Source organism: Protopterus annectens, chromosome 11.part0 (genome assembly GCF_019279795.1).
Source record: "Protopterus annectens isolate FY-2018-M chromosome 11.part0, PAN1.0, whole genome shotgun sequence".
NCBI lineage: Eukaryota > Metazoa > Chordata > Ceratodontiformes > Protopteridae > Protopterus > Protopterus annectens.
This window is the reverse complement of record NC_056745.1, coordinates 394893105-394909124: the sequence shown is the minus strand read 5'-3', so window position 1 is coordinate 394909124 and position 16020 is coordinate 394893105. Positions and strand designations below refer to the sequence as shown.

The 16020-nt window shown below is 35.9% G+C and overlaps 1 protein-coding gene across 4 annotated transcripts in view; it reads right to left on the bottom strand.

The window, feature by feature from the left end:
- Positions 1 to 16020, bottom strand: part of LOC122815412 (serine/threonine-protein kinase PAK 3) — a 1296647-nt gene that overhangs the window by 366605 nt on the left and 914022 nt on the right. For all 4 annotated transcript variants that reach the window (XM_044087883.1, XM_044087885.1, XM_044087884.1 and 1 more), the window contains one exon: positions 15537 to 15674. In XM_044087883.1, the coding sequence (XP_043943818.1) occupies positions 15537 to 15674 (138 nt within the window). The remainder of the gene's footprint in view (positions 1 to 15536; positions 15675 to 16020) is intronic.

The following is a 16020-nucleotide window of genomic DNA, read 5'->3' as shown; positions in this document are numbered from 1 at the left end:
TAAGGGCAGCTTGTACAAATGTTTTAGCACAATGTATATTATATGTTAAGGTTACTAAGGGCAGCTTGTACAAATGTTTTAGCACAATGTATATTATATGTTAAGGTTACTAAGGGCAGCTTGTACAAATGTTTTAGCACAATGTATATTATATGTTAAGGTTACTAAGGGCAGCTTGTACAAATGTTTTAGCACAATGTATATTATATGTTAAGGTTACTAAGGGCAGCTTGTACAATGTTTTAGCACAATGTATATTATATGTTAAGGTTACTAAGGGCAGCTTGCACAAATGTTTTAGCACAATGTATATTATATGTTAAGGTTACTAAGGGCAGCTTGTACAAATGTTTTAGCACAATGTATATTATATGTTAAGGTTACTAAGGGCAGCTTGTACAAATGTTTTAGCACAATGTATATTATATGTTAAGGTTACTAAGGGCAGCTTGTACAAATGTTTTAGCACAATGTATATTATATGTTAAGGTTACTAAGGGCAGCTTGTACATATGTTTTAGCACAATGTATATTATATGTTAAGGTTACTAAGGGCAGCTTGTACAAATGTTTTAGCACAATGTATATTATATGTTAAGGTTACTAAGGGCAGCTTGTACAAATGTTTTAGCACAATGTATATTATATGTTAAGGTTACTAAGGGCAGCTTGTACAAATGTTTTAGCACAATGTATATTATTTGTTAAGGTTACTAAGGGCAGCTTGTACAAATGTTTTAGCACAATGCATATTATATGTTAAGGTTACTAAGGGCAGCTTGTACAAATGTTTTAGCGCAATGTATATTATATGTTAAGGTTACTAAGGGCAGCTTGTACAAATGTTTTAACACAATGTATATTATATGTTAAGGTTACTAAGGGTAGCTTGTACAAATGTTTTAACACAATGTATATTATATTTTTATTGTTTTTTTTTTCAAGATTTTTGTTAGTGTCTCTGTTTATAACTGTATTCTCTCTCTTGTATACACCTGCTAATCAATTTTATAATGTACAGTAAACATCGTTTTCTGGAGCTTTTCTCCTTGGATCTTTGCTGAAAAAGGGCACCTGCCCAGCCAGACTAACCCGGTTAACAAATGGCAAATAAATAAATAGATAAAATCCTTGCCCTCACTATTTTGTTTGTAGTCAGACACTTTTGCTGTTTAATGTTCAGTGACATAACATTTTCTGGAGCAGCACAAATACCCCGGGAAAGTCTACATTATACATTTTTTTAATTCTGTTCAGGTTGTCTCTGCTCATTGGATTGCCAAATAAGCAAAGAGCTTCTATTTGTTTTCCAGGTAGGTAACATCCTTGAACCTCTTGGGTTGACAATTTTTTTTTTTGTTTTTTTTTTTTGCTGTAATAGAACAGAAGGCATATTCTAAACATCAATATAAGACTTGTTTGCAAGATAAGCATACAGTTTGCAAAGAGTGGTACTTATTTTATCATTTTATTTAAAGATGTTTGGGATACTTAAGAGGGATGGGAAGATATCTTGGTGAGCTTATTTTCCTGATTTCTCTAAAGCTTTTTCATTTAGTAATAAAATCAAATTCCTGAAATAGGCTGATTACTGAGTTTAAGACTTGGAGTAGTGTGCCTTCTTTGGGGGTATAACTTTTTTAGTAAAATAGTTCAAGACACTGAAATACCTTATCATGACTTTCCTTCTGGTCCTGGGGAAAGCTTCAATAAACTATAAACCCTCTCCATTACCATGAAATCCACGCAGGGCAAGACGAGTGAGCATTTTAAAGAAGTTATTTCTCAAGACAGCAAAACTGCACAGACCCTCCACTCCTTCCTTTATTCCTTTTAGATGTAAAGTATTTCTCTCTTGTTTAGTTTCAGGATCTTCTGTATTTTATAATGGAAATTTAATGAAGTGTTGTTAGGTTCTAAAAATGTAAAAATGTGTAGAAACAGGCAACCTGATGTCCAGATAGTCAATACTAACCACAGGAAACAAAGTCCAAGTTTCTTCTTTAACGTAAAAGTGTTTTATTTTTCAAAAAGACAACGTTTTCGCCGTGACCCCTGTCACAGCTTCCTCAGAAGAAGACAAATAAAACAGCTAAACTGGTCTGTTCAAATACTCAGTTAACAGGAAGTGACAAATAATTGCACATCCTGCACTAATTTGTCTTAATTAAAAATAATAAATAAAATCATGAATAGTCATAAAAAAATCCATTGAATTATCTATAAATATTGTGTGATAAAAAACATCATAAAAATATTCTTACTAGTACATTTACTAGTAAGAATATTTTTATGATGTTTTTTATCACACAATATTTATAGATAATTCAATGGAGTTTTTTATGACTATTCATGATTTTATTTATTATTTTTAATTAAGACAAATTAGTGCAGGATGTGCAATTATTTGTCACTTCCTGTTAACTGAGTATTTGAACAGACCAGTTTAGCTGTTTTATTTGTCTTCTTCTGAGGAAGCTGTGACAGGGTCACGCAAAACGCTGTCTTTGAAAAATAAAACACTTTTACGTTAAAGAAGAAACTTGGACTTTGTTTCCTGTGGTTAGTATTGACTATCTGGACATCAGGTTGCCTGTTTCTACACATTTTTACAAGTGTTGTTAGGTTCTAAGAGTGGCTTGGAAATCCCAGATTCGTGTGCTTCATAGGGATATGGCCAACTCCAGGAAAGCTGTCCTCCACTCTCCTTTTTCAATTTCAAGTTGAATATTAGTAAAGACAGACTTAAGTTCTTAATTTTATTTGTATCTGCTAAAATATTAGACAAAAGTAGTTAATGTATCAATCCTTCTGCATGTATAAGCTTAAGCTCAGGCCTGATATGAGCATTTGGATTTGCAGACATAACAGCAGTATATATTTAATACCAAATGAGAAGTGCATTGTCACCACATCCACACACATCAGCACCGAAATGTCCAGAGCAAAATGACCTGAACTAATTGCAATCCTGAACATAAACTCAAATGAAACAGAACAAAACAAAAGAGAGAGAGAGAGAGAGAGAAAAAAAAACTGTAGAAAACTGAAAGTCGAATTTTGATTAACATAGTTTAGTCTGTTTACAAGGAACTAATGTGCTTATGAAGCACAGAATGGAGTAAATGTTTGATGATCCCACTGGAAGAATTTTCACATAAAATAACCAAAGAATACATTGCAAAGAATTCTGAGGCACATGCTTCAATACGTAAAAAGAGAATCTCAGTTTATAATGTGACCAACTGATTTTGTTCATTTATAGAAATCATTCTTTTTTATGCTGCACAGTAGAATCACAGATTTATTTAATGCCCAAAGCGTAGATGGATGCTATTTCCACCTTTGCACACTTTCCATGACACAAGTCAGCCTCTTTCACTAGAGTTAAGCCAGTCCTGCTATTAGGTTTTCTGTTACTTACCATTGATGAATAAGAAATTAAAAGGAGGTCAGACTCATATACACCTACTTAGTACATGAATCACCTGAATAATCTGTAGTCTTCCAGGTCTAGTGCCAACCTTATGAACTAACAGACTGACTAACTCAGTAATGCTGTTAAAATCCTAGTTAATTTCACTGACTACTTTTGCCACAGCATCTCATATCTCAAGCTGAAAATAGCAGGGTGTACAGCATACTGTGCAACAGACAACATTACAGCATAATGTGCAATGGATGACATTACAGCATAAAGTGCAACAGATGACATTACAGCATAATGTGCAACAGACAACATTACAGCATAACGAGCAATGGATGACTTTACAGCATAATGTGCAACAGATGACATTACAGCATAATATGCAACAGACGACATTACAGCATAATGTGTAATGGATGACATTACAGCATAAAGTACAACAGATGACATTACAGCATAATGTGTAACAGATGACATTACAGCATAATGTGCAATGGATGACATTACAGCATAAAGTGCAATAGATGACATTACAGCATAATGTGCAACAGACGACATTACAGCATAATGTGCAATGGACGACATTAAAGCATAATGTTTAACAGATGACATTACAGTATAATGTGCAATGGATGACATTACAGCATAAAGTGAAACAGATGACATTACAGCATAATGTGCAATGGATGACATTACAGCATAAAGTGCAACAGATGACATTACAGCATAATGTGTAACAGGCGACATTACAGCATAATGAGCAATGGATGACATTACAGCATAATGTGCAACAGACGACATTAAAGCATAATGTGCAACAGAAGACATCAGCATAATGTGCAACAGACGACATTACAGCATAATGTGTAATAGATGACATTACATCATAATGTGCAACAGATGACATTACAGCATAATGTGCAACAGAAGACATCAGCATAATGTGCAACAGACGACATTACAGCATAATGTGTAATAGATGACATTACATCATAATGTGCAACAGATGACATTACAGCATAATGTGCAACAGATGACATTACAGCATAATGTGCAACAGAAGACATCAGCATAATGTGCAACAGATGACATTACAGCATAAAGTTCAACAGATGACATTACAGCATAATGTGTAATAGACGACATTACAGCATAATGTGCAATGGATGACATTACAGCATAAAGTGCAACAGATGACATTACAGCATAATATGCAACAGACAATATTACAACATAATGTGCAATGGATGATATTACAGCATAATGTGCAATGGACGACATTAAAGCATAATGTGTAACAGACGACATTACAGCATAATGTGCAACAGAAGACATCAGCATAATGTGCAACAGATGACATTACAGCATAATGTGCAACAGACGACATTACAGCATAATGTGTAATAGACAACATTACAGCATAATGTGCAATGGATGACATTACAGCATAAAGTTCAACAGATGACATTACAGCATAATGTACAACAGAAGACATTACAGCATAATGTGTAATAGACGACATTACAGCATAATGTGCAATGGATGACATTACAGCGTAAAGTGCAACAGATGACATTACAGCATAATGTGCAACAGACGACATTACAGCATAATGTGTAATGGATGACATTACAGCATAAAGTTCAACAGATGACATTACAGCATAATGTACAACTGAAGACATTACAGCATAATGTGTAATAGACGACATTACAACATAATGTGCAATGGATGACATTACAGCATAATGTGCAATGGACGACATTAAAGCATAATGTGTAACAGACAACATTACAGAATAATGTGCAATGGATGACATTACAGCATAATGTGCAACAAACGACATTACAGCATAATGTGCAATGGATGACATTACAGCATAAAGTTCAACAGATGACATTACAGCATAATGTACAACAGAAGACATTACAGCATAATGTGTAATAGACGACATTACAACATAATGTGCAATGGATGACATTACAGCATAATGTGCAATGGATGACATTAAAGCATAATGTGTAACAGACAACATTACAGAATAATGTGCAACGGATGACATTACAGCATAATGTGCAACAAACGACATTACAGCATAATGTGCAATGGACGACATTAAAGCATAATGTGTAACAGACGACATTACAGCATAATGAGCAATGGATGACATTAAAGCATAATGTGTAACAGACGACATTACAGTATAATGTGCAATGGACGACATTAAAGCATAATGTGTAACAGACGACATTACAGCATAATGAGCAATGGATGACATTACAGCATAAAGTGCAACAGATGACATTACAGCATAATGTGCAACAGAAGACATCAGCATAATGTGCAACAGATGACATTACAGCATAATGTGCAACAAATGACATTTCTTGAAGGATGGCATCTGCAGCCTACTTTAAACATATTGTATAGAACAAGTCAAGAAAATATAAATACCTCACAACGGTTAGCTGTACAATACCAAACAGTCAACAGGTAAAAAACAAGAAAAGTGCAATTCCACTGCTGACAAAAAACGAAATTCCAGATCCAGTGTAGTCAAAATGTTTAATGAAAAAGATGAGCGCTTTCACAATTCAAACAACTGCTTCTTCAGATCACAAAAAGACCATAAAAACACAGGGTTAAATACTCCATCAATTAACAATAATTAGTCACGTGATATATAAAACAGTGAATGTGCTCTGGAAGAGAGCTACTTAAAAAGACAACCACAGTAAAAAAACATCCTTCATAAAAAACATATGTATAAACAAGATACATAAAAACTGTTAAACATTCTACAACACTCTAAATGACCTGAAAATCTAGATATATTTAAATATATTTTTTAGATATATTTATATATATATATTATGTTAACTAATGTAGTACAAATATTATATAAAATTACTTTCTCAAACCCCTGTTCTTTAATTCTGGTTTCAGGGGAGCTACATCATTTAGCCCGGAGGCTTTATGCACTCTGTGTCTAAGAATCGATCTAGTTTCATTGCGTTTTGTGTTATTAATAATATCACCTAATCTCATATCAGCCCTGGTAACCTCCAATACCTGAAAGGCAAATTTATGCTGATCCCTTTCCTGTGCTACATGTTTAGCAAGTGCACTGTACTCTAATCTTTTACTAATACAATATAAATGGTCTCTTACCCATTCACGGAGACGTCTGTTGGTCTAGCCAACATAACATTTTCTGCATGTCATACACTTAGCTAAATATACTAGATTTTTGGTGTTGCAATCTGCTTTAAGCATGAACTTATGCTCAGAGTCATGATGTATAAAACTCGGATCTTCATTTATACTGGTACAAAAATTACAAGCACCACATCTCTTAGTGCCTGTCAGCATATGGTTCTTATCTTGCCCTTCATATTTAGGGTAACAACTGTCTTCTTAAATATTTTTTATTCCTGTAAGCAAAAGAGGGCTTAGTTCCAAGAATCCCAGCTGTATTTTCATCAGTTTGCAAAACATGCCAATGTTTATAACTATATTCTTAAAAACATTGACTTCACTACTGTATGTTAAATTAAAACAAAAATTTCTGTCTCTAAATCTGGGATTTGAAACATTTCTTTTCTGGGGTGAGGAAAAATAAGGTTTACCAAGATTCTTCCTCTCCTTCCCAACTACTTCACTCATTTTATGAATCTCAGTACTATCATAACCCCTATGTTCAAAATCTTTAATGTGTTTAACCAAGCTCTCTTCAAAATCTATATCATTAACCGTTAATCTTGAGGTACTTAACATTTGTCCCTTCATAACATTGGGGAATATATGTCCCAGATGCATACTATCTCTATGCAGGTAAGATGATGCATGACATTCTTTCCTATAAACATTTGTGGAAATACTGCCATTTTCTTTATCCCGCTGCATTTGTACATCCAAATAATGTGAAAACTCAGAAGAGTATTCAAAAGTAAACTTCAGGAAACTGACTCTTGTGTTCACATAATCAAAGAACTGTAAAAGTTCTGCCTCAGTTCCTTTCCATAAAAGGAAAATCTACAAAATGACGAAAGAATGCTATATTCTTCCCTATTAGGCCTTTAATAGATTGAGATTCCCATTCTGCCATTACAAAGTTGGCACAGCTATTGGCACAAAGAGTGCCCATAGCTATGCCAGCCAATTGCAAATAATAATGGTGCTCAAAAATAAACACATTGTATTCTAGAGTCATTTCCAGCAAAAAACATATAAGGTCAAGGTGTTGTATACTGTATTCACTATTTCTTAAAACAAATGCTTTCATCATTTCACCCCAGAGAAGAAATGTTTCAAACCAGAATTAAAGAACAGGGGTTTGAGAAAGTAATTAATATAATATTTATACTACATTAGTTAACATAATATATCTAAATATATCTAGATTTTCAGGTCATTTAGAGTGTTGTAGAATTTTTAACAGTTTTTATGTATCTTGTTTATACATATGATTTTTATGAAGGATGTTTTTACTGTGGTTGTCTTTTTAAATAGCTCTCTTCCTGAGCCCATTCACTACTGTTTTATATATCACATGACTAATTATTGTTAATTGATGGAGTATTTAAACCTGTGGTTTTTTGGTCTTTTTGTGATCTGAAGAAGCAATTGTTTGAATTGTGAAAGCGCTCATCTTTTTCATTAAATTTTTTGACTACACTGGATCTGGAATTTCATCTTTTATCAGCTGTGGAACTGCACTTTTCTTGTTTTTTACCATATTGTATAGAACACTTATCTCCTGCTGAAGAAATCAACTGGTAAAACAATATACTCAAAAGATGACTGGGGAGATAAGGTGCTACAGATCAAACATCATACCTCTCAACTGTCCAGATTTTCACAGAATGTCCAGATATTTGGCTCATTTTCTTTTTGGTGTGTTCCTCATAAAATTTGCGTTTTTCTGGCAAATCACTGGGATGGTCTGAAGACCGAAGTCACTTAACAACAGCATACATTTGAGTGTGAGACTTCAAATCTTTCTTAAAACAAGCCCTGTTACTCTAACAACTTTCTAAGTCTATAAGAGCAATATTTAAAATATGTCCATCTTTTTGGGACGTTATCCCCTCATTTTGTTGGGCTTTGTCCAGATTTCTTGCACTAAGAGGTTGAGAGGTATGCCACACATCCTCTTGATAAAACCAACCTGAATGCTAAATGAGGTGTAGGTCACTGGCCATGTCAACAAAGGTACATTCTTCCTTGTTTTCAGCAATGTCCTTTTATACATCATTTTAATCTCAAATCAATGGGCAACCATGTACCTTCATAAACTGAATGTGATAAAAACAACATGAATGAGACTGCCGGACCATTAGCAGCTGAGTATTAACTATGTAGCATACCTCTCTCATCTTCTATGGTGATTTCTGGTGACTTAACCTTACAATTTTTTTACTATACTTAAAATGCACTTATTTACATTTACTCCTATCTTTCTAATCACACAGTTAACCTTTCCAATCTTAGAAGATGATGTTTTTATATGCAAAACATATTAAACACTGTTCAGTGGAATGCACATGTTCACTGTCTTCTGTCTGTATACCACATAAACTTTACGATTCCTAATACATAGAATCAGTATGCTTCATAGGTTCTTATGGGCACCAAAACACCTTTATACTAAAAGAAAGTACAGCTGTGTAAGAAAACTTACAATAACAGTAGATGTTTGAATGGTCAATGCTGCAGTAGCCTTAGCTATATGGGTTATATCCTGCCAAGGACATAACAGCAGGCCAGATTCCAAAGCTTCAGGGCACCTTCCACACACCTAAACTCTTGCAGATAGAGCTGAACTGACTAAAAGACAAGCTTGAGTGCCAAGCCCTTCAGAACTTTCCTGTCAACAGAAAGACAGAGGGAGACAGAGCCCTGGCAGGACATTGCTAGGAACAAGAAAAACATGTTGACATCCTGGCATAAACACACCAAAAAACAGGATGGTGCGAGAGAGGTTGTAGCTACAGCAGCATTAGTGATCATTCAAACATAATCAGTTATGGTAAGTTTACATATACAACTGTACTATGTTCATCATATTGGTCAATGATGTAACAGCATTAGCTATATGTGTAGATTCCCCTAGTTTACGACACTTGGGATGTGAAAGGAGAAGGGTCCAGAAGCCCCTGAAGAGTGGCCCTAGCAAATCCTGATCTGGACCTGGAGAAGTTATCAAGTTATTAATGCCTTTAAATGTATGCACAAAGGACCAAGTTGCTGCTTCTAGAATAAATCTAGATATCCAATCCTTTCCAAAGATCCATAAATGAAGCCAAGTTACTGGCAGAATATGCCATAACCCTGCCCGGAATAGTTTTGTTGTGGTGAGTATGACAAAAGGTAATATGTGTTAGGCAATCATTTGGAAATAGTCAGTTTTGACACAGGTTGTCCCTTTTTCTTGCCTTCACAAGAAATGAACAAATGAACGTATGATTTGAAAGATTTAGCTCTTTTAAGATAGTACCGGAGTCGTCTGTGGACATCACAGTATCCTTTATCCTCATTTTTTGGATCAGGAAAGAAAATGGGGAGGTGGATAGTTTGGCTTAAAGTAAATTGGGATACTACTTTAGGCATAGAAAGATTAGTTCTCAAAAAAACGGTCTCTGTGGAAAATGAGGTAGGGTTGACTCACTATAAGAACTTGCAACTCAGATACCCTCCTTGCAGATTACACAGCCATCAGTAAAACTGTTTTCCTTGTTAAGAATCTCAAATCAGTCAGGTTAGCTAGTTCAAATGGAGCAAGTGTTAGTTGCTGTAACTCAAAAGTAAGATTCCAAGGAGGAGCCACTGTTTTTCTCGGCAGTCTTTTATGCAAATCACCTTTCAAAAAACATTTTGACATGAGAAAGCATTTAAAGAGGATGATCCATGGTTAAGTATGCTGAAAAGGCTGATACATGAAGCTCAATGGAGGAGTAAGAAAGGCAACTGGATAGTAACTTACACAAATATTATAATACCAAAGAATAACTAGCTCTGAATGAGTGCAGGTTATTGTTGTTGGCATCAACTAGAAAACTTTTTCCATTTGCTAATATATGAGTTTCGGTTCCCCTTTACAATCTCAAAATACTGAAATCTCGAATTTCAGTAACCCGAGACCATAAAGACGAATTTTTAAAATAGTGAAAGTGCATAGTCATGACTTTGAATATCTCAAATTTGCGGTTATGGCTTTAAGCTCCATTACGTCTGGCGTTTTGTCTGGATGGTGTACAGTATCGTGTGGATTTAGGTGTGATTTAAGGTAACTAAGTGCTTTGTAAGGGTTTTGGGTGGGAGTTTGAATGTATGTGAGTGTGTTTGTAAGTTGCACTTGAGGGTTAGGGTAGGCAGGTGAAAGTATGAGTGTGTAAGTGTTGGATGTGATGGTGGTTGTATATCTATGATGTGTGTGTGTGTGTGTGTGTGTGTGTGTGTGTGTGTGTGTGTGTGTGTGTGTGTGCGAGGGACTGTGGAATGTCTGGGTGTGAGTTTGCTGTCTTTTCATGTTTGTGGGATCTCGGAGTTAGTATATATAAGTAGGGGGGGGCACAGCCCCCCACATGGGGGTGCAGGGCGGCTTGCACCCCTGCTTATATGTAGTATAGGTGTGTTGATTTGTGTTGTTGTGTTTGTGTATGCAGTGCAGTTTTATTTTAGCTTTATGGTTTTGAGATACTGAAATCTGAGATTTCATTATTTTGAGATTATAAAGGGAACCATGATTTTCTAGTAGCAGGCTTTCTTGCCTCCATTAGTACCTGCTGCACATCCCAAGTAAAGAGATGCATAAAGAGAATTAAGACCCCATCATATAGGCAGTCAGCTGAAGTTGACTGGGATCTGGTTGTATCAAACATCCCTGATCTTGTGTGAGTAGTTCCATTTTGTGAGGAAGCTTGTGATGATTGCCCTTGGCCATTTCCAAATGAAGGGGAACCAATGGTGCCTGGCCAGAAGTGTGCCACCACAATGATCTTGGGAATTTCTTCAAAATCTTCAGAAGTACCCAGGGATATCAATGCAAATGGTGGAAAAGTGTACAGGGACATTCCTGTCCAAAGAAAGAAAAATGTCTTCCAGGCCTTCTTATTTTGAGTCCTAGAGCACAATACAGCCAACTGATTGTTCTGACAGAGGGCAAATAGGTCTACTTGAGGAACTCCCCACAAATGGATCAAATCTTAGAAGACCCCCCCTGCAATCTAGTTTCATTCTTAAGGGTCTGCCCTTGCTCTGCTCAGCTTGTCTGCCACACATAATGTAGGGAGCGTGTAGATTGTCATGTAAAGTTATATCTCAGGCTAACTTGCCTAGTCTGCAAAGGATGCAAGACCTGATTCCCACTTGCTTGCTGATGTATCACATGGTTATCATATTATCTGTAACAACTTGAAGAGATCCTGGGGACAAAAGATGATTCAAAGAGTCAAGTGCATTGATCAGGGCAATCATCTCTTTTATAGATATGTGCTTGTATGTATCCTTGGTGTCCCAGACAATTTGTGCTTATATCTCTCCTGAAACTGGACCCAAGCAAAGTCTGAGGTATATGATATGACCAAGTGCAGGGAGGAAGAAAGGGGAGACCTAGATTTAGTGAAATTAGCTGTCCCCATTAAGTGATTCTTTCTTCTGACAAACCCCAGCAATGGGATTTGAAAAGACAAAAAGAATATTGGTGCTGGGACCAAAGAGACTTCAAATGCCATTATATCTCTTTCTTATGTGGAGTCTTGCCAGGGGTATCATGAGAATCACAAATGCCATGAGACCCAAAATCCATTTTAGTAAAATGTTAGAAGTAGATCTAGATATAGATCCATTTTTCCTGTGGACCAAAAGCTCTTTGAATTGAGGTGTCTAGCTGACATCACAGAAACACAATCCTATGTGATGGAGTCAAACAAAGCTTCTGAATGTTCTCTTGGACCCCCAGCTTGTGAAAGAGATTTCTCACTTCATTGAGGGATTCCTAACACTTTGAAAGGGTCTACAAAGATAAGCAAGTCATTTAAATATGGAAAAATGTGGACACCCTGTTGGCTGCAATGAGCTATAACTGCAGCTATTCACTTTGTGAACACTAAGGGCAGTGGACAGTCCAAAGGGTAAGGAAGAGAAATGATAATATGATCCAGACAAACAAAACCTTAAGAAACACCTGAAGTCTCAATGAATGGGGATGTGATAATATGCATCTTATGAATCTAGTGCTAGCAGGAAACAAGACTGGAGAAGGAGAAGTAACAGCTTCTGAAGTGAAAGGATTTTGAACTTGGGCACTATTACAAACACGTGTATGAAAGAAATATCCAAAACTGGTTTCCAAGCATTTGCTTTCTTTGTCACAAAAAAAATTCTTGAATAAAAATATTCCCAAGCTGGGAATAAGAAACTGGTTCTATCACTTCTTCAGACAGCATGTGATAAAGAATGGGGGAATTACTCCCGAAAAAGGAAGGATTCCTCCCACTGCCATCTGTAACCTTGATAGATAATGTTCAGAACCTATCTGTCTAAAAATATCTCTTGTCAAACAGAAAAGTGGAGATTGAAACTTTCCGAAATGGAAAAGGGACGGCTAGCATGGGAAGGGGATACAGTGTCCTTTAAAATAGTCATTTTGACTTTCTGGACTGTCTTTGGTTTATGGGGTGTTCAAGAATTATTTTTGGGAGTTTCTTGCCATTTCTTCTTAAAAGTCAGTTTACCTGCATTTTGTTGAAACTGTTTATTTAGTTTTTGCCAAAATTGGATGAGGGGTTACAGAATCCCTTCAAAAACTTGGAAAAGGAGGACTGAAAAATCTCAAATGTCATGTGTATTAACTTTCCCCTTTCGTCATACTTTCTGATAACCTCTGCAACAGAGGAGCCAACAACTAAAATTCTCTATCCAAAGCAGAATTTAAAATCTCATTTTTTCCACATCATCTGGGAGGTTCAAAGAATGAAGCCAAGCAAACTTCTTCAAAACAATACCAGTTACCATAGCTCTTGAAAAAGTATCAACTGAGTCATACACACACTTTAGAAAATGAGGTGTGACTTGAACAACAGAAGAAACTAAATTATTTAGAGCATATTTTTCCTCACAGAAGAAGCTGCAGGCAAAACATCCCTCATACCTTCATAATTAACATAATTTTTACATATGAGCTTGACAATTAAAAATTCTAAAAATCAAAGTTGCAGAAGCATAGACTTTGCCCCATACTTATCAAAAATTATCCCATCATTGTCAAATTAACCAAATGTTTAGCAGTAGTAGGATTAACTAAAGTTATAGCTGCTGGGTAGGGTTTGGGAAGACGGTATAAAAATTTAAAATGCTGAGTAACTTTATACATTCTAGCTGCCTTTTTAAGTGCAGCAGTCTGACTGTCAGGAAAATTGCAGGCAGTGTCAAACAAATCCTTCAGAGCTGACAGAATTGGGTGATGAATGAAGGTTCTGGAAAATTCTTCTGTAACAGCTCATAGTATTTTCTGTGCGACTTAGAAACCTCAGTGTTCTCCCACTAAATACACTGGTACATTCTGGAAATAGTCTCAGAGAAAGAGAAAACTCAAAGGGGAATCAGAAACAAAGCACAGCTCTGAGTCTGAATCAGAAATCTTAGGAGAAAACATTGTATTTGTCCCTTCTTAATGTCCAGATTCAGAATCTTGAATCTCTTAGGGAAAGAGGTGCTCCGCTTTCTTTTACCACAATTACTTTATAAGAAGGAACAATAGCCTGAATTAAACCCTCAGTCAGACTTAGTAGACTATGCCTGTCTAAGGAAATTTGAGTAGTAGATATGTATTTTTTATTTCATTTTGACAGGAAAAAATGGGGCCAACTGTGTTATTAATGACAGCAGCAGCTTTCCCAGGGATGGGCATGACATTCTGACACAACAGGGAAGTCGTCACTGTTCCCTCTCCCAGCACTGACAACAGTGGCTCTCCCTGGTGCAATGAAGGACCCAAACATTATAGGAGATGTGGCTAACTCCCAGTTCATAATGGCTGTAGGTGTTGTATCACAGGGATCCTGGGTAAAAGATGAATGGTCTGAGGTACAAAGAATGGCCACAAAACAGTCAACCACCTACAGCTGAGGCAAGCGTCTGGCTTGATGTGATGACAAAGTCTTTTTGTTTAACATTTTCTTTTTGTGTCTGGAAGAAGGACCTACCATCAGACTGACAGTTTGCTCCAAGGTCAAGCCAAACATGGTGCATGTTTCCCAGACAAAACAGGTAGCAAAAGCTGGTAAAAAAGTCTTTAAAAGTCACTTTTCCACATAAAAACATAGTAAAAAAAGCACTAAAATCCACAAGTAGAAGTAAACCAAGACCTCGATCCACGCCAAATTGTTTATTAAGCGCTTAATAAACAATTTGGTGTGGATCGAGGTCTTTGTTTCCTTCAACTTGTGGACTTTTGAGTTTTTGTGTGTCTAATTCTGGTTTTAAGATAGGAAAACAGCACACATTTTGCCAGTGCCAAAAGGTTAAATAAACACAATTTCTTTCCAGAAAGAAATGTTTTTCAATTACTTTAAACAACTTTTAAACTAGCTAGAAAATTAAACACAAACTCTTAGCTTTAAAATAACTTTCCTTAACAGGAAAGTGTTATTCAACATTTCTTTAATGGAAGTTTTTTTCCCCAAAGGAAACTTACCTGACACCAGCAAAGGAACAACACAAGCTAACCATCGATCCTCAAAAGCTTTGGAGGAACATTCTCTTCAATGGCAGGAAAGCTCTGAAGGGCTTGTTGACCAAACCTGTCTTTATAGTCAGCTCAGCTCAAGTTGAATAATGGTTTGGACACATGGAAGGTGCCCTGAAGCTTTAGAAGATAGCTGGCTTTTATATTATTTGCAGGATATAACCCATATAGCTAAGGCTACTAAAGCAGTGATCAATATGTTGAACATTATTATTTTTCTTGCACAGATTTGGAGTTAAAAGTCATTACTATAATATCTTCCCAAAAGAATATTATAGTAAAAGTCTCATTCCAACCACAGCATAAATTATAATACTTTGAAAAAGCAAGGTGATAAACAAAATAGGGAAAAAAACTCACAGATTTTGTGTGCTCGGGTCGAGGTGCTATAATGGGAGGAGGTTCATTATCATCCTCTTCTTCTTCTTCTTCCTCTTCTTCATCTTCTTCTTCAGAAACGGGAGGTGCAAGTGGAGGTTCTGATGCTGATTTTGTACTCTGTAGAGGTAGTAAGAACCACTTTTAAAATGTTATTTGTTGTCTGTTTATAGATGTATTCATTTATTTATTTTGGAAATTACATTTTATTATATTAGAATAAAAATACTGCTATTAGCACATACAAGCCTTTTAATCAGATCTTACAATTAACAGTTTAACTGTTGATATCACTATACAAAAACAAATTGACTGCCAGGCAGAAATCTGCACATGCAACATATAAAGCAACAGAGTTAAAACTCTTACTCTATTCTGATTAGTTAAGATCTGCACCAGATAGCAACAGAGAAAGGAGAAACAGAAATAAACAAGTTGTAATATAATACATTTAAGCTTGTTTCTG